This window comes from Schistocerca cancellata, chromosome 1, assembly GCF_023864275.1.
Source record: "Schistocerca cancellata isolate TAMUIC-IGC-003103 chromosome 1, iqSchCanc2.1, whole genome shotgun sequence".
Taxonomy (NCBI): domain Eukaryota; kingdom Metazoa; phylum Arthropoda; class Insecta; order Orthoptera; family Acrididae; genus Schistocerca; species Schistocerca cancellata.
The window spans coordinates 871,984,469-872,005,238 of NC_064626.1; the positions used below are offsets into that span (position 1 = coordinate 871,984,469).

General features: G+C 36.1%; 1 protein-coding gene across 1 annotated transcript in view; it reads right to left on the reverse strand.

Annotated features, from left to right (window-relative positions):
- LOC126190126 (ileal sodium/bile acid cotransporter-like) overlaps nucleotides 1–20,770 on the reverse strand; it is a 228,606-nt gene that overhangs the window by 41,817 nt on the left and 166,019 nt on the right. The window contains exon 3 of the mRNA XM_049930996.1: nucleotides 706–1,062. Within this exon, the coding sequence (XP_049786953.1) occupies nucleotides 706–1,062 (357 nt within the window). The remainder of the gene's footprint in view (nucleotides 1–705; nucleotides 1,063–20,770) is intronic.

The window sequence follows — 20,770 nt, forward strand, 5'->3', positions numbered from 1 at the left end:
GTAATGTTTTGGAAATTCCTAACAGATTAAAACTTTTCAAAATATGTTCATACAATCATATTTGAAAATTTTTTATTTGGAAAAATTTGAAGGATCAAGAGTTTCATTCCAATATGGAGATGAGTGTGCAATGTTTCACACATTTTGGTTTCAAAATTCACAAAATTAGTAAATAATCTACTAAACAATGGAAAATCCAGGAAGGAATGTAGTCTGGCTTCAGCTGCCAGAGACTGTGGTCATACGGTGTCAGTTGCATTTGCACAAATGTGTGTGTGGGGGTGGATGTGTTTGGGTGTGTTGTCTATTTTTGACAAAGGCTTTGTTAGCCAAAAGCTTATTGTGTGGCAGTCTTTCCGTTGTGCCTACCTGCGACTCAGCATCTTCGCTATATGGTGAGCAACAACTAAATAATTTACCAGATATCTATGTTTGTTTCTTAAGGATGCTTTATAGTGACAAGGTACAATAATGTCTGTAAAAACAACAATGTCAGGAAAGATACGTTTGACTGAAATGCACACAGTACCAAGGAATATGTCCATGACAATACAAAAGTGATTATGTCTTCACAATTGTACATGAAGTGTTATGTAATCCTAATAACTGCACTTTTCATATACCTAATAAGCATTTCACTCACATCTCTGAATAAATATTTCATACTGAATAAACATTTTACCACAAGCAGCTACATTCACTTACCAGAGGCATAAACAAAAACTGTGACACAAGGCCAATGACAGGTCCTATGGGTCTGCGAAGTGTCTTTGTAAGCACTGCAATGTCTAGTGCGCAACCAAAATTGATGTAGATGATGGATGCAAGGATGGCAACACTGTAGTTGAAGGCATGGTCAATGGCACGGTCCGGGCGCACCACAGTGACGGGCACAGGTGGAGACCGCCGGATCAGTGGACCGTCCACACTGTTGTTGTGCATTTGCAGCCACATAGTTGTATGTCCTAAAAATACACCTGACACCTCGAATGCTGATGACCACACACCATCCTCACCCATATGCTGAGTTCGAAGTGTGTAATGTGTACTCTCAGGTGTCACCTGTAACACCAGTAAGAATGGCAACAACTGGTAAAAACAAAGATCCATTTAGACAATAATACACATCATATACATCTCAGTTAATACAATGTTCCCATGAGAAGATAATGGAACATAGTTACAAATTAGTAAAAGCAAAGTAAAATCTGTTGTGCATAATCTGCAGATTTCCGGTCTGACTGCAGGTAGAGTGCAACCTTTCATACGCCACAACAGCATAGGAGGGAGAGAATCAAGAGTCCAGTGCCCCAGCCACCTTTTACCCCCAGGAAGGATCCCAAGTGCTCAATTTGATAGCAGGATATCTGGCTCTGGGCTCATCCTAAATGGAGTGGAATGACGAAACTCCCCACTCCTACCTGGGACTGAACCCAAGATCCTCAAGGCCGGAAGGTTGCACTCTACCCACTAGACCATACAATTACCCTAGTTACAAGTTAGAGGAATGTAAATCTGTGTCTTAAACTTAAATGTTAGTTTGAAAATGATAGTGTTTTATCGGCGTAGTAATATTTAATATGATACATCCTAGCCATCCCTTAACCTTAGAACCACATCCCATAATCACCATTTAAGGAAAGATCTGCAACTTAACTTGGAGTCCAAATCATATCAATATTGTATTTCTCATATATGCAAAATAATGGGCCACTTGAAATCAAATCTTCAATTTTGACTTTAATAATTTGACACTTATCAAACAGTGTGTTAAAGAAAAATGCCCAGAGTATTCCAGTAATGTGACCTTGTGAGTGTGTATGTCAGGCATATACATTTCATGTAATATTCCTTGTCACTGTCAGCAGATGATCTTTGTTTTATTGTGAAGAACACATGATCTCACTTGGAGTCTATAGCGGAGCTCTAGATTCAGTCTATTTTGAGTCACTCTGTACAATTCATTGCCAGCAATGAGTGGAAATTGTCAAATCTAATTTCTGTTAATTTGAGCAATGGTAAAAACATGGACAAGTGGTTACCTTACTCTTCCTATATAGTGTGAAAAAAAATTGAGAACACCCTGGTCATTTGGTCAGCTTCAGTGTATTCATGTCCCAAGTAGATAATGGTCCACAAATTTTATTTCAGTTTTACATTAGTATTCATAACAGGCAAGCTGAATGAACTTAATGGTTCAAAAATGGCTCTGAGCACTATGGGACTTAACATCTGTGGTCATCAGTCCTCTAAAACTTAGAACTACTTAAACCTAACTAACCTAAGGACATCACACACATCCATGCCCCAGGCACGATGAATGAACTTAATAGACTGCTGCTATACTGGCAGTAATAATATGAGTGAAAGTTGTGGTACTCCTCAACATTTAGGAGGACATGCTGTACATCACACATACAATACTGAATATTTTGATATGTCACATTGCAACCATACTGAAATATTCAGTACTGTATTTGTGATTACTTTTCACACACAGGATTGGAAGTCAGATCTTCCACATTCCATAAGTGATTGTTTTTACCAAAGAAATGCTTGTTTTTACCAATTATGCAGCCAGAGCAGTTTTTGACTGATTAAAATTCTCAGTCTCATATGTGTTGGCTCAACAAATTCTCTCAGAATAAATGTTCTTTGTTAAATAAATGTTATATTGCACTGAAGAAGTATTAAACCATATCATCCTACCAACCATTCCCTCTATTGTGGTATTCATTATTTCCTGAGCGTTCATACACATAAAGTAGAAGTACACTAACTTGGCTGTGAGAATTTGAGTTGCTCACAAAGTGTGTTCAAGTAATTTGTAAAGATGGGCACTCATTAAACACAGGAGATCCACATTTGAATCCCATGTTTGGCGCAAGTTTTTATTAGTCACATTGTAATCATTGTAATGTATTTCCTTCATTAAAGCACTGCTTTCTTCAATTTCGGCAATACAATATTTGCAGCATAGTTTCATGTGGCATAGAAATAAATATGGTAATGATTAATTTTACCAAATCAATCAATGATGCTGCATACATTTAAGACATTTGAGAAGTTATCATTCTTCTGTAGAATTGCAATGATGAGAATATTGTGCGCACCCTCTGGGTCTATAAATTAAACCATTTCTTCCATTCATGAAATGCATTTCCATTACTGGCAAAGCAGGGCATGCTCCATGTCAGTCAAAAGGCTGCATATTGACAACACACTGTCAGTCACACTAAATACAGACATCAAGTAATGTCTGTCAGTGACTTTTCCAAAAATAACACCCTTTCATTTGAGACCTGGTATAATTCATTCAGTATGACATGTTCCTCTCCTTTGTCTGTGATGCTGTTTGAATTGAATTGCTGCCAGTGTTTAAAATAATGTGCTCATTTCTTTGCTAAAATCTATCTCTTTACATTTTTGATGGCCAATAACTAGATACTTTGCAGACACCTATAGTATTACTTTTACACAATGTTATTATTAATATTAAAATGATGTGAAGTGTGTCATTGGCAAAAGATTATGAGATTTACTGACATACATGCATACATCAGTAATTTTTTGCTTTGGATCAAAAGAGCTAAATGTTGTAAATAAGAAATATTTTTTGTTTTCAAGGTTCTCAGTCTTTACCAGTATTTAACATCTCAAAGTAAGACATGGAATTTTGTGTATCCCTGGATATCTCATCCTGGGTGACACAGAGGCACTGAAGTTCAGAACTGTCCAGATTAGTTCATTTATGTGAAAAATGACGTATATTAACTTTGTAAACTTTTCACCACATTGATTTTTTTTTTTTTTGGGGGGGGGGGGGTGTCTGTATGTATTCAACAAAAGAATGGTACCCCTTTGGCTCTACAGCTTAAAGTGAACTGTCAGTGTATTGATAAATGTTGTTCTGCAACATGCTTGATGCAGTCAGACCTGCTTGGCTGCCAAGTGCTATGTGAACATAACAGATAATGGAAACAAGATGATAATCCTGCTAGCAAATAACACAGCAAAACGCCATGACGTGGCGAGCAGAGTACATGTACAAGATGTCATATCTGTTGGTTGTTTTCTAAAAATCGATGTTTTTCTCATTTCTAACTTGTCTTAAAACTTGTTTCCCTTCTGCCTGACATGATAGTAAATGGAAAATAGTTTGAGTCTTGTTAAATGCTGACTATGTACTATGCAAAGTGGAAGGTTGGATTTGCAAATAAATCATCAACAAGGGTGGCGAGCAGTCTTCCATCACAACTTGCAAATGCCGGAAATTTAAGGACACCAACCTGTTGATGGTGTAGTTACATCAAAGGTGTTAGTAATTCTGTCTGCAAGGGAGGCTACTTTTATCACAGCACTGTAAGTAGCCAGGGCATATCATCTATTTACCTGCATTACATTAAATTTATGCATGCTGAGTTTCAGATATCAGTCTTTACATCAAATACTGAGTATCTTCAGGTTTTCTCACACGTTACAACAATTTTCTAATCTGACCAGACAACTGTGCCACCTGCAAACAGCTTCAGATAGCTAAAATCATTCTTGAACAAATAATTTATATCCCAGGTGAACAGTAACCTGCAAACTTCTGACCAACAGAGTAGATTGCATTTCATACAAGTGGTGCTTGTGAAACTGGTGTTGATGCCTAATGAAATTTTTTACTTCTCTGTAGAAGTCATTTATATATGAGCACAGAATTTATTCCAAAATCCTGCAATAAACTAGTCTGATTGAGATAGGCCTGCAGTTTTTTGCATCTGCCCTGTTAACCTTCTGACAGACTGGACAGACCTATGCTATTCCATGCAGGATAGCCATTCTGTTTATTTCTTTTCTTTTCCACCCATGCATTGCTGTCACATAAATATAAAAACTCATGAACTAGTTCTATGACTTCACTGTCACTGTTATTTTATACTGTATTATGTTCATTGTATATGTCATTTATTCTTATAGCCCTATTACCACTGATTTTCAGACCTCCTTGTGAGTATGTTCTATTAAGCTGTTACCTTAGTTACTAAAATGATCTGCACTAGAAGCAAACAGAACCAAATCATCAGCAAAGTTCCCTCTGTTTTCACAGTTCAAGTACCTGAAAAATTCCACTAGGGCTGCTGATTACAGTTTTGATTGAGTGGAAATTTCTTATCAGACTCCATGCTTCTGGTAAACTGAACAGAATTTCAAAATTAAGCTTCTAGTTTTTCTAATATGACTAGTTTATAACCAGTTTTGACTTTAATAAGAAAACCATTAGAACACATAGCTTTGTTCAGTAATCAATGGAATGATGCATATTGGAATCTGCTAAGAGGGACAGGAAGACAAGTAGATGGATCAGGACACAGACTGGAGTGGAAGATGTAAATCAGACTGTAATGAAAATTTTATGTGGGACATGTGCTGAGTTGAATGGATGGGAGACATGGAAGAATCAAGGTCAGTACTAAATTCCAAGAGAAGGGTAAAATATCAAGAAGACAAAATAACGGAAGGTAAGTAAATGACACTAGAAAACATAAAGGAGAAGCGTGGATGGGAATGGCTGAAGACTGGTGGTGGTGTTTGTAATTATTCCTTTCTAGCTTTGAAGGAGTATCTGCTGAAACCAGTGGAAAGGTATTGCAGAATTCCAGAAACCTTTCTCTTCTCTCAGTACTTCCCTAAAGCCAATATTCTTCAGTAATTGAACATTCCCTTACAACAGCATTCCTGGCAACCAATCCCATCAGTATGATACCCACCTTCTTATTAATAGATAGTCTGCTATATGAATCAACATTTCTTCAAAGCTCATGGTGTAAGCGGAAGCAACATGAGAGAAACATAAAAATATCTGGCAAATATGACAAGCAAGTGCTTCCAAATATGTAACTTCTAAAGTTTATGTCTGTGGTCTACATCTAAATATTGCAGAAGCTATGCAACGGGTGTTTAAGTGAATGATACTGCTTAGAGAACTGAAAAAAACTGGTATAAACTAAACAGATATAATGTCAGTTTTCAATTTATATGAAAACAGAGGTAATAGTAGTAGTAGTAGAGGTGGTAGTAGTACTTCATTTGCTCAAGGGTCATATTTTACCATCATTTCACTGCTGGAGACATGTATACATGTCCTGCTATGATGTTCTTGAGGTGCTGTGGACTTGTACATACATACTGTTTGGGTTTTCCTACAGTGCTATGGACATCTGTATGAGTCCTCAGGTGCCAACCTCTTACTGCTGTAGATGAATTACTTACTTATCTGAACGAAAAAAAGTTTCGAGTATTTAGCATGCAACATATGTGTCTCACTGCTTGCTGTCATTTGCAAAAAACCTCATTTAGATACCTTGAATCATTTACGAGATATTAAGATTATTATTAGCACGATTTGAGTTTCACAAGCAAGTGAATGGACATGTTGCACATGACCGTCTGCTGGATATAAAACCCGATAACTTGAGAACGAACTGAGATAGTATTCTGCTATCAGTTTTAAATAAAATTTCGATATCTTATCTATATTTTATTCATTGCAGTGTGAGAGCTAAAATCAACCATACACACAATTTACACAATGTGTTTTTACCTCCCAAAAATCTTTAAAATTTCATGCAATGTTTTACTCAGTTTGATGCAGCACAGTAAGTCTGGTGGATAACGAAAAGAAATTCAGTTTCATATTGAGTGTGTGAAAATAAAATTTTTTCACCTAATAGTTTTTGAAAAATTAGATGATAAGTATTTTTCGCCGCCTGAAATGCCAACTCTCAGCACAGGCACCAGCACGTGGTGAGCACTACAGCCATAACAAGAGCCGCCCTCAGTATGGATGCAGAGAGCACATCTGTAGCAAAGTGTTAGGCATGTCAAATTTATACAATTTTACAACAGAAACAGATATTAATGGCATTTAGAAAACTGATATACATGTTAACAGCATAATGAAGGACACTATAATCAGACAATTTTGTTTCATTTTCCACTGAATGGCCACAAATACAGTAATTGCTGACTACTGACAATACCTTTAAGTCAAAACTGCATCTTTTTTATTAAAAAACTGCCATTACCAGTTTACAGTTAATATCTTCACTGGCTGCCAATTCTCCATTCTCATTATCCAATAATCAGTCTAAAGAAATTATCACACATGTAAAATACCAAGTAGCTAAACAGTTCCATGGAGGTGCCAATGTCAGTTGTTGGTTCGCATATGTTCTGAGACATAAAAGGTAGAAGTTCCAGCATCAAAATTTGCTCTTGTCAGCTTATCCTTCCTTTTAAGGTGCATACTTTTTGGACAACCAAATGTCACAAAAACAAATGATACAGAAACAAACAGGCATGGGGGGGGGGGGGGGGGGGTGAGCAAGAGAGAGAACTAAAGCATTCAATACCAATTAAATAGAGCGTAACCTTACAAGATGGTCTTATAAATTTTTGGGTTCAGAGGTCAGAGAAAGGCAATGGTGTAGCATTGTCATGGCTCGTAAAGCACTGTGGCATTCAAACCAATCTTTTACATGATGACCACTCAACCTAACAGTAGGGTTAACCTAATACTAGCAGTCAGTTATGAACGAAACTGGAAGACTGTTATTCGAAATGTGTACTTTGTGAAAATGGACATCAATATACCAGTGTTTCATGGAAAAAACTACAGAAACTGGAAATGGTGAATGGAAATGTACCATAGCTGAAAATGAAGAAATGCCATACAGTGGCTTCAAGGACAAAAAAGAGAATACACAATGAGGATACTGGGGAAGAGGAAAATCTGGCCATGTTGAACTACACTTATGGAACAATCTGGAACAAGCACCTGGAATTCTTGAATGATAAGAAAACTGCAGCTGTGATAATGAAAAAGTTTGACAAATTAGACGCTGAGACATGGGTTTCCAAATTTTTTCTTCTGACGGAATGCTTTGAGAATCTTGGTATTTTGGTAGAGCAGTTTGTTTATTTGAAACTGAGAAAAACTTGTTTTATTTGGTGATTACTTCAGTCATAAGTTGTAAGTAATAACAGAGATATAATATTAAAATTTTAAAAATATTACAGGAATGTCAAAAAACGCCATGTTATTAATGGTTTTTTGGAGAGCACCTATTCACTTCCCACAGAACATCAGTGTTCCACAGAACACAGTTTGTGAAACCCTCACTAAAATTGGTTGGTTGGTTTAATGATAAAGGGACCAAACAGTGAGATCATCAGTCCCTCCTACCTGGAACAGGGGAATCAACAAAACTACATCCCAAAGAAGGGGCTGTGCGAAACCCAAAGAAAGAAAACTGCAAGGTCTACTGAAGGTCAACAAAGCCTAGAGAAAGGAAAAAGGAAGAAAATGGGCATGTAATAATATTGCGTAGAGAGGCAATGGGCAAATTTACTGGTAATTACATAGTAGAGGCACAGAGCATTTTGTTAATAACGACAGTTATTGTTGTAATTCCATAACTTCAAAAGACCCTTGAATGCAAAAACTGTGGACAGTTAAGTTTTGCAAGCTACAAAAATGTTCGATTTTATAATGATATTTTTAATTGTAATGAAAAATGTATTTATTATTTCCGAGAGATGGACAGAAATTTGATTAACTATGCTAAAATAACAGAAAGCAGAGTCATGATGGCGCCGGTAGAACAATGGAGCGACACTTCAGTCTCAGCTAAAAAGCAGTTTCCTAACAACTCAACATGTAAAGAATGCAAAAAAACGTGTGATTAAAGGCATCCTCTGTGTGAAATGTAACTTCTGGTTACACAAAAAGTGTGCAAATGTGTATCTCAGCCGGCTGGCTAATTGGAGGCCGGCCTGTGTGGCCGTGCGGTTCTAGGTGCTACAGTCGGGAACCGTTCGACCGCTACAGTCACAGGTTCGAATCCTGCCTCGGGAATGGATGTGTGTGATGTCCTCAGGTTAGTTATGTTCAAGTAGCTCTAAGTTCTAGGGGACTGAAGACCTCAGAAGTTAAGTCCCATAGTGCTCACAGCCATGTTTTTTTGTGAATCTCAAGTTCGCCAATGACGATATTAGGTGGTTATGCCTTGACTGTGTTACTGATGAATGTGAAGATTTTCTCAACACGATAAATTCAAAAGACGAAATTTTCATGTTACTGAATAGTGACATTGAGATTCTCAGAAAAGAAATTGTAATCTTGAAGCAAGAAAACGCGAAACTATTAAATAAACGTTTATGGATCAGTGGAAACAGTGAATCAGTGAAGGAAAATGACAAAAAACAGTCACACTCAAAGTGTTAAAAACTATATGCAAACTGAAAAAAGTGATGATAATGACTAAAATCGCGTAGAAAGAAATACAAAATGTGTCGAACCTAGAAATAACTATAAGTGGGTTGCAGTAACGAGCAAAAGCAAAGGAAGGAAGCATCAAGAACTTGGCAAACAAAGCACCGGAAATGACTTCTCAATGATTGGTGATTCAGTAATTAAAAACGTTGAAGTGCCGAACACTAAAATTGACGTCCGCCCAGGAATAGGTATACATCAATTAAATTATCACCTCAAGAACATACAGACAATGAAACAAAATGCATTCCCGGCAGTACATCGCAATGAAAACTACAAAGGTGTATTCATCCACGTAGGGACGAACTCGATGCGAAACAGCAGTGAAGAAGAGATGGTAAACAAAGCAAGAAATCTAATCCGGACGGTGAAAAACGTGTACCTAGCAACAAATTTAATTATTAGTAGTATCCTGCACAGAAGATCGGCACGGTAAGTGACAAATACATAGAGAGGATAAACAATCGCATCAGTGAGCAGGGCAACAGACTTGGTGCCGTTTTCGTGGATTCTAATCAATTTGTCAGTGATAAATGCGTAAAGCAAGATGGACTGCATCTAAACAGGCTAGGGTCGGCAACAGTCAGCAATATGTATAGGCCTTGTGATATATGTAAGATCATACTTAGTAAGGGAAACTAGTATGCAGCGATGGGGATGTAAAAATTGATAACTAAGTTGAAACAAAAATACACAAACAGCGTTTCAAAACAGATGCCATTAGTAATATTTAAAAAAAATAACAATATGTTCGTAATGGACTTGACATAAATGGATTAAGTTCAAACTACACAAATGGCAGAGAAACAAAACTTAACGAAATGCAAATAATTTTGTCAGAAATACCAAATATCATGGTTGTACGTCTGAATGAACACTGGCTTACAAAGGATAGTATCAAAATCTTAAGCAACCTTCATAATTTTTATGTTGCCAGCAGCTTTTGTAGGAGTAATTTAACTCAAGGAGGATCGTGCATACTTGTGGAAAGATCAATGGAATATAGAGTAAGACTCTATTTCGATTCCTTTAATGAAGAATGTATGGTATATTTGAAAGCTGCTGCATAGAGTTAGGGCAAAATATTGTAATTTTATCTGTGTATAGAAGTCCAAGCACAGAAATAACGAAACATTTTTTGTTGAAATTCCAGCGTCTATTGAAAAAACTTCAAAAAGAAAACAAGAAAAAGATTCATAATGACTGCTGATTTCAACATAGATCTAGCCAGTGAAGCCAATAACACAACAAAATTAATTGATATGATTCTAATATCAGGTTTCAGCGGAAATATCACTGAATTTACTCGAGTAAACGAAATGTCTCCAACATGTATAGATGATACTTTAACTAATTACAATTATAATGAGGCAAAAAAGTTTTGTTTAGATTTAGGGCTTTCTGATGATTGCGATCTGTTTATGGCGTTACAAAACACAATAGAACCTTGCTCGAAAAAAACCTGCATCAAACGCCAGTTCAACAAAGAAAATATGAAATTATTCTATCATAGATTAAACAAGATGGAGTGGAGTATAGGTCATAGACTCATAGTATTTCATGATCTGAAAATTCTTGCAAAACTCCATAAACGTTGTTAATCAAACTTTGCTCCTTACTGTACATCATAAAAAAGTAGTAAATAAAGTACAGTGAATTACTGAAGGAATAAAAATCTCGAGTACAAGAAAAGAAGGCTACATAGGGAACTAAAATATAACAAAAGTCCTAATTTTGATAGTAGGTTAGGTTAGGTTAGGATGAGTCACTTCTTGCTACTCTGTAACCTGGAAAAGTACAGAATTAGAGGCACAGTATTAATATGGTTTAAGTCCTATCCAACCAACTGAAGACAAAGAGTGGTCATAACATCAGAGAGAGGAACTTATACTTCAAAATGGAAAACCATTTCACATGGAATACCCCAAGGTGCTGTCTTAGGTCCCATTCTGTTTTTGTTTTACAAAAATGATCTGCCCCTTATCATTGAGTGTCGCTGAGTTTTATTTGCAGATGACACATCTTTAATCATTTAAAGTAACAGTACTGATCAAATTCCGCAAACTGTATTAAGTACTTTAGAAAAATTAGATTCCCAGTTTGATTCAAACAGGTTAAAATTAAACATGGAAAAGATTCAGTTAATACAGTTAAAAACAAAAAAGTAAAATTAAATGATAGTCAGGTCAGTCACAGAAACCAGGATTTGCAGGAAGCTAGCTATGTGAATTTCCTAGGAATGCAACTAGATAAAAATCTATCATGGAGATCACATATACAGTAACTTGCAAATAAATTTCATAGCTGCCTAGCATTTGCAATGAGAATATTGTACAACGCTATCAGTATGGGCATAAGAAAAGTAGTATATCACAGCTACTTTGAGTCAGTAATAAGGTATGGGATTGTATTTTTGGGTAACTCAAACCATATGTGCTGAATACTAAAACTTCAGAAAACCATCATTAGAAATATGCACAGTGTAGGGTGAAGAAAATCACGTCGCCCACTCCTAAAGAATCTAAGTATATTAAGTGTTTCCTGACTATACACATATGAGCTGATTATCTTTGTACACAGTAACCCTGATTTATTTGCACAAAATCATTTTCAACTTGATTACAATGCCAGAAATCAAAATAATTTTATGCTGCCCACCTACCATTTAAAACTTTATGCTCACACTCCACATTACAAGGGTTTGAACATTTATAACAAAGTGAAAGGAAGAGAAATTCTCAGCATAAATTTAGAAACACTGAAAAAATCCTTATATGAGTAACTAGAGCAGAAATGTTACTATTCAGTAGAAGAAATCGTAAATGACAACCTGAAAATTTGAGCAGCAGAGAGCAACTACTTAGGACTGTTAATCTTAAAAGTTTGTTACTTTTGAAGAAAAATTATTGATTGCTTGATTAAGTAAATATTCAGTGCTGTATATATGTTACTGGTATTATAATGAAATCTGTAAACCTGTTTTTGTGTTTTGATAAATCTCCTGTTCTTTAAGTCAATGGTCTGAAATTGTATGTATAAACTTCTACTTCTACTACTGTATGACAAATAGAATTTATAAGAAAGATATTGATGTAAATAGTATGAGAAGTAAGAATAGTATGTCAGTAAAGGGGGAGAGGTGTCATACACTTGGATGTGTAAAATTTAATGATCTGATTACACTGAGTAAGCATCAGTTAGTAGATGGATTGCCAACAAATTTAGAATCAGAGTTTATGATGTGTAAAGTTTGTACTGAAAATAGAATACACAATTTATCTTTTGAAAGCAATAGAAGCATTATGTATTATTCATATTGATTTGAATAGGCCTCACTCAACTCACAGTTTGCATGGGGAAAGACACTTTCTCACTTTTGTTGATGAATGCTGGAGTCTACACTATCAAATCTAAAAAATCAAGATTAATATTGTTTTGTGAAATATGTTAATTAAATTGACGATCTACCTGGTAAAATTATTAAGAAATTGATATGTAATAACAGAGAGGAATATTTAAATTGAGAAGTATATGAATTTACAAAATAGAAAGGAATCATTTTGAATGCTTGTCCACCCTAAATACATAAAATAAATGGTATAGTTGAAAGACACAACAGGTCAGTTATGGAGATTTGAAGATGCCAGTTGGCCAAAGCAAGAGTAGATAGGAGATTTTGGTCTGCAGTAATTTGTGCAGCTGCCTATCTTAAAAACAGAACTTTAGCTAATATAATTGAAAAGAAAACTCTTTAGCAGATATTGTTTGGAAAAAAACCTAATGTCAACAATTTAAAGTAGAATGAGATCATAAAGCAGACTTTGTAATTTTAATAGGCTACAGTGAAGGTGAGTACAGAATATTGATCATTGTGAGACATGTTATATTGTGGAGGATGACATCAGGTTTACTGATCTAAAGGACTCTAATTTAGGGACTGAGCATTTTACTGATTCTGAGTGCTAAAGCACAGACAATGAACCTGTAAATGAGCCAATGGAAAGAAAGTTAATAGAAATTCGTGTGTCTGTAGAAACATGGGTGTGCAAAGCTTACTGCAAGTACCACTGTCATACCTTAGCAGTAGATCTTGCCAAGAACCTGAGAAAATTCTGGTCCTATGTAAAACTGCTAAGTGGGTCTAAGGCTTCTATCCAGTCACTCCAGAAGATAGCAAAAGTGAAGCTGAAGTTTTAAATTTTGTATTTAAGAAATGGTTCACACCGGAGAATCATATAAACATGCCATAATTTGACTACCACACAGACTCGTGTATGGAGGATATAGTAATAAGCATTGTTCGTGAAAAAAGCATCTGAAAGAGTTGAAAGCAAGTAGGTCACAGGTTCTGATGGAATCCAATTCGGTGTTTACTCTACAGCATTGGCCCCTTACTTAGCTTGCATTCAACTTGAGTCTCTCACCTAATGCAAAGTCTCAAGCAACTGGAAAAAAGTACAGGTGACTCCTGTATATCAATTGGGTAAAAGACGGACCTGCAAAATTACAGACCAAAATCTTTAACCTTAGTCTGCTGCAGCATCCTTGAACATATTTTCAGTTCAGACATAATAAATTTCCTTGGGACAAAAAAACTCATATAATTGCGTAGGCTTCCGCGGCCAGAGTCAGTCGACATAAAAGTTTTCTGGGTTTGGTACCACGTCATAATGTAAAAACTACTGCTGCTATAGAATAGCCAACATTTCGGCCATGATTGCAGCGGCCTTCTTCTGGGTCTGGGTCTATCGTGGCTGAAATGTTGGTTTTTCTGTAGCAGCAGTACTCATGTACACAAATCAGCACAGTTTTATAAAGCATCACTCTTGTGAGAGCTTGCCCTTTTTTCACATGATACACTGCAAACTATGGATGTAGATCTACAGGCAGGTGACATATTTATAGATTTATGAAAAGCATTTGACACAATGCCACACTGCAGGCTGTTAACATAGATACAAGCTTATTCAACAGGTTCCCAGATATCAGTGTGGCTCAAAGATTTCTTAAGTAATAGAAACCAGTATGTTGTCCTTGATGGCAAGTGTTCATCTGGGGGTTATCGTCAGGAGTGCCCAGGGAAGTGTGATAGCACTACTATTGTTTTCTATGCATATATCTGGTGGAGCGGACAGGGCAGGCACCACTGTGCAGTTGTTTGCTAATGATGCTGCAATGTACGAGAGGGTTTTGAGGTTAAGTGGCTGCAGGGAGATACAACATGACTTAGACAAAATTCCTAATTGATGTGATGAATGGCAGCTAGCTCTAAACGTAGATAAATGTAAGTTGAAGGAGATGAGTAGGGAAAATAAATCCATAATGTTTGGATACAGCATTAGTAGTTTCATGCTTGACATAGACACTTTGTTTAAATATCTAGAAAATCAATATGAAATGGAATGAGAATATAAGAACTGTAGTAGGGAGGTGAATATCAATTTTGGTTTATTGGGAGGATTTTGGAAAAAGCTGCGGTTCATCAGTAAAGGAGATAGCATACAGGACATGAGTGCAACCCACTGTTGAGTACTGTTCGATTGATTTGGATCTGTACTAGGTCATATTAAAGGAAGATATTGAAGCAATTCGGAGCTGAGCCACTAGATGTGTTACCAGTGCATTCAAACAACACACAAGTATTATGCATATGGTTCAGGAATTCAAATAGGAATCACAGGAAGGAAGATGACATTCTTTTCAAGGAGCACTATTGAGAAAATCTAGGGAATTGGCATCTGAGACTGACTGAAGAGTGATTTTACTGCTACCAACATATATTTTATGTAAGGACCATTAGGGTACAATTACAAAGATCAGGGTTCAAACAGTGGAACAGAAAAGGTAATGACTAGTAGTGGATCGGGGTACCCCGTGCCATCTGGCATATGGTGGCTTGTGGTGTATGTATGTGTACATGTAGATGCGAAAAGAGCATCAAAGGGAGTTCAAGCAATCAGAAACAAGAGCAAGAATGTAAGCTGAGAAGGTCAGCTACAGAATGTAAATTTCTCGATGGATTTAATGATTGTGTCATGGGTAACTTCATTTATGTAAACTTCTGTATTGCTGATAGCACAGAAAATTTTGAGGAGATGAAGAGTAGTAATGCGTCAAAAGTTTGGAAGCAAGCAATAGATAACAAAATGGAAAATTTAAATAAAAATAAAACTTGGGAATTGGCAATGAAATCAGTGAATGTAAAGTGGGTTTTTATAAGAATATCAGATAACACTTGTAAGAAGCTTTCTACAAAAGAAATTGTTGCTGATATTTATTCACCAGTTGCTATGACACAAACACTGAAACTTTTGTTGTCATATAGCTGCAAAATGGGCTTAATTGTAGAACAAATGGATTTACAGACTGCGTTTCTAAATTTTAAAATTTTCTCAGAAATTTATGCAAAGCAACCTCCAGGATATGAGAATGGAACAGGAAAAGTTTGTAAGTTATTGTAGGCATTATACAGTTTGAGAGAATGATCTAACTCTTGGTACGATTGTTAAATGATTCCTTCTAAAAACTATAGGATTTAAAAGAAGTAAATATGGTTATTGCCTTTATGAATTGATTGCAATCTATATACTTGTGTTTGATGGTGATTTACTAAGTAATAGTAAAAGTAAAGGGAAAATAGTAGAACTGAAGAAACTGTTATCCAAGCAATTTCAAATGAAAGACTGAGTTGAAGTAACGAATTATCCTGGAATAAATACTGACCATAATTACACAAATAAGGTAATAATAGGTAAGCTAAATTGAATTAGGCTAAGAAATATCAGATTGAATATTCGAAATTGTACAGTACACCAAAAGAAGTTAATTTCAAATTAGAACCAGCACAAGATACAAGTCATGATGCAGGGTTACAATTACTGAACTATACAAAAAAGAAAAACCTAAATTATTTATAAACTCTTCATTCAACATGTGAACATTACTACAGATATTTGGATTTAAGTTACAACATGTTTGATATGCCTGCCATCATTGGCAATGATGTGGTGCAGACAAATAGTGAAATTCTGCATGGCCCACTGAAGTGTCAGAACACTGATACTGTTGATGACCCCCTGAATGGTTGTTTTCAGTTCAGCAGTGGTTTTGGGGTTACTAGTGTACACCTTATCTGATATGCGTTCGGATCCAAAGAATTTGGTGCCAAATCAAGGCACATGCCAGTGGCCTCTGGGTAACCCAGAGTCAGAATGCAGTCTTGTCAAAACCAGGGTCACTTTGGATAATGGGAATGAAGTCATTTTCCAAGATCTTCATGTATCATCTATCAGTCACTGTGCCATCAAGGAATATCACACTGATTATTCTCTGACAGGACATTTCACACCACACAGTAATCTGTTGACGATGAAGAGACTTCTTGATCATGAAATGCGGATTCTCAGTCCCCAATTTTGCTTACTGACAAACCCATCCAAATGAAAATGGGCTTTATTGCTAAAACAAACCATACTAATTCCCATCATGCCACATGGCCAACAATGCAATTTGAACATCCTAACACAAACTGTTCAGAAGTTATGAAAATTTATTTTAAAAAGTTCAATAATTATCACACTATATTAAATATGATAACTTGATATTCACTCTACTGTGTATTAACTAAGGAACATGAGCAGATATAAGTCACAATGTAAATTATTTGAGTAGATTTCAAAACTGTTACAATAATGCTCACCTTAAATATGTTTTGCAAATACTGAAATATATCGAAAATTTGATCTCTTATATTGTTTTGCCGATGCAGATTGGGCAGGTGATCGTATAGCTCATAACTCTACATCAGGTTATGTAACTAGATTACTTGGAAATGTTATATTTTAGAAATCTAAGAAACAAGGAAGTGTTATAAAATATTCTACTTTTGCTGACTATGCAGCATTATCATAAACCATCACTGAGATTCAATTAATTCTGAGTACTTTGAATATTTTTGGTGCCAAGTCTGATGAGCCAGTTAAAACATATGAAGACAACTAATGGGCACTCAGTGTTGCTGGATATGCTAACTTTACACTAAATTCAAGTGCACTGAAGTACACTACTGATTTATGGATGAATGTTACGTGAATGTAATTACAATTATTTGTAAAACAGAGCCAGAAAACAATATAGCAGACATTTTTACTAATCATTGAGGAAGAATAAATTTGTTAAATTTTGAGAAATGTTGGAAGTAATTTGACTGTGATATACATGTAAGAAGGTGTGCTGGAATGTTGTACATTTAAACTGATAGAGGGCTCTCAGTAATAAGTGTATGTGTATGTACAATGGTCAGTCAGTTCTGTGCCATGTATGTGTTCACAGTGTAAAGAGGTCTGTTCATTGTATTTGAGTTTTCAGTAGTAAATATTCTTAACAATTACATTCACTGAATTAATCAATCTGTACAATTAAACATTGTAAAGATAATTTGTCATTTGAAAGCTAATTAGTTTTTGTAATGAATAACTAATCTGTATATATAAACGAAGAGTTTCCATTACACTTAATCAGTTGCAGTTAAAAAAAATTATCATTCTCACTTGCGACTGAAATTCATTTATTTTTGTAAACATTAACCCTATTGCAATTAGTAATTGGTGAATTAACACTTCTAGAAGTGGCGACTATAGACTGACAGTTTCAATTGACAAATGTCCTGACAGACAAAAAAGATTGTTCTGAGATTCTTCTAAACAGCTCTCAAGTAAATGAGAATATTATGGTGTCATTGGCAATGCTGTGAAATGGTTTGAGTCATACCGAACTAACAGAAACAAAGGGTGTCGCTGTGAAACACCTTTGTAGTAAGCAGTCTTCATCTAACTGGGAATTAACTACATGTGGTGTTCCTCAAGTCTCCATCTTGTGTACATTAATGACCTCCCACCTGTTACGTTGCCAGATGCAAAGTTTGTTTTGTTTACAGACAATACAAACATTGGAAAAAGTTAGTCAAGTACAGATTTAGAAATACCTGATAATCAAATTTTCACTGACATTAATATATGGTTTAAAGGTAATTCACTGTCATTAAACTTTGAAATGACCCACTATATGCAGTTCATAACCTGTAAGAGATTTCTTTCCAGTGCGTGTATAACATATGAAGACATGCAGATTGAAAAGGTTAACACTATTAAATTTCTGGGATTACAACTCGATAATAAATACAGTTTGGAAGGGTATACCACAGAATTGCTGAAGTGCCCGTATTTGCAGTGGGAATGATGTCAGTTGTAGGAGATATAAATATTATGTCATACTGGATCATATTCTGGAAAGACTCATCAAACCGAGCAAAAGTTTTTAGGGTGCAAAAGCATATAATAAGAATCATTTGTGGTGTAAATTCAAGAACATCATGTAGAAATCTGTTTAAGGAACTTTGTATTCTAACCACTGCTTTTCAATATATTTATCCCTTAATGAAATTCATTGCACGTAATATATCTCTATTTCCAACCAACAGCTCAACACATAGTATCAATATTAGGAATAATAACAATCTACATAAAGACCTAAAATCACTTACCTAGGTCCAAAAAGGGGTCCAATATTCATAAACACACATTTTCAATAAATTGCCAGCAACCATTAGAAACTTGGCTACAGATAAAGCACGGTTTAAACAGAGTTTGGAAGACTTTTTGATAGCCAAGTCCGTCTACTCTGTAGATGAATATCTTAACAGGGACTGTTAGACCAGATTAAGTAAAAATGTCTGTTAGATTTCAGTTTTGCTAGCACTCAAGATTTGGTATCTTGTGCATGATAAATTTATTAAAAGTACATACTACATAACAACATTTCAGTCTGACTGTGTATTATTTCTGTAAATATTAGCAGTTCCAATTTACCGTAATGTATTCACTTATTTTGACAATCTCCTGACGAATGATCAAGGCAGTAAGTAATTATGTTCAAATATTTTATGTTTTTTATTTCTGGACATCTTCCACACCCAAGAGAATCACCTCATTTTTGGGCTTGTGGAACGAAAACTGAATCTAATCTAAAACTTACTGTAGCTAACATGACAAAAGCTAGGCCAGCTCAAGTAGTCTATTTAAACTTTATAGGCAATTTTAAAAAACAAAAATTGAGGAACAGAGGCTCAAGTGAATACATATTCCTTTGAATCTGAATTGCATAATTTTTGTTTGAAAATATTTATTATAAGCTGACAGAAGAAATAAAATTATGATTACATATTCAAGAAATGTATTCTCTTTATAATTTCTGTAATGTAACTTGGAGACTAGACTAAAGAGTAATATTTAAGTAGAAAACATTTAGTGCACAAAAGAATCAAGTCCAAAATTTTACATTTCCAGTCAGTGAGGTATGTAATACCAGTCAAATTTACCCTTCCTCAATATGAGAATATGTTATACAAAATATATTATGTCATTCGTGCATTTTAAAATGATGTAATCTTGTTCTTGTACACTACTGGTCATTAAAATTGTTACACCAAGAAGAAATGCAGATGATAAACGAGTATTCATTGGACAAATACATTATACTATAACTGACATGTGATTACATTTTCACGCAATTTGGGTGCATAGATCCTGAGAAATCAGTACCCAGAACAACCACCTCTGGCCGTAATAACGGCCTTCATACTCCTGGACATTGAGTCAAACAGAGCTTGCATGGCGTGTACAGGTACAGCTGCCCATGCAGCTTCAACACGATACCACAGTTCATCAAGAGTAGTGACTGGCGTATTATGATGAGCCAGTTGCTCGGCCACCATTGACCAGACGTTTTCAGTTGGTGAGAGATCTGGAGAATGTGCTGGCCAGGGCAGCACTCGAACATTTTCTGTATCCAGAAAGGCCCGTACAGGACCTGCAACATGAGGTCGTGCATTATCCTGCTGAAATGTGGGGTTTCACAGGGATCGAATGAAGGGTAGAGCCACGGGTCATAACACATCTGAAATGTAACGTCAACTGTTCAAAATGCTGTCAGTGCGAACAAGAGGTGACCGAGACGTGTAACCAATGGCACCCCATACCATGAAGCCGAGTGATACGCCAGTATGGCGATGACGAATACACGCTTCCAATGTGCGTTCACCGCAATGTCGCCTAACACGGATGCGACCATCATGATGCTGTAAACAGAACCTTGATTCATCCGAAAAAATGACGTTTCGCCATTTGTGCACCCAGGTTCGTCGTTGAGTACACCATCGCAGGCGCTCCTGTCTGTGATGCAACGTCAAGGGTAACAGCAGCCATGGTCTCCGAGCTGACAGTCCATGCTGCTGCAAACGTCATCGAACTGTTCGTGCAGATGGTTGGTGTCTTGCAAACGTCCACATCTGTTGACTCAAGGCTGCACGATCCGTTACAGCCATGCGGATAAGACGCCTGTCATCTCGACTGCTAGTGATACGAGGCCGTTGGGATCCAGCACGGCGTTCCG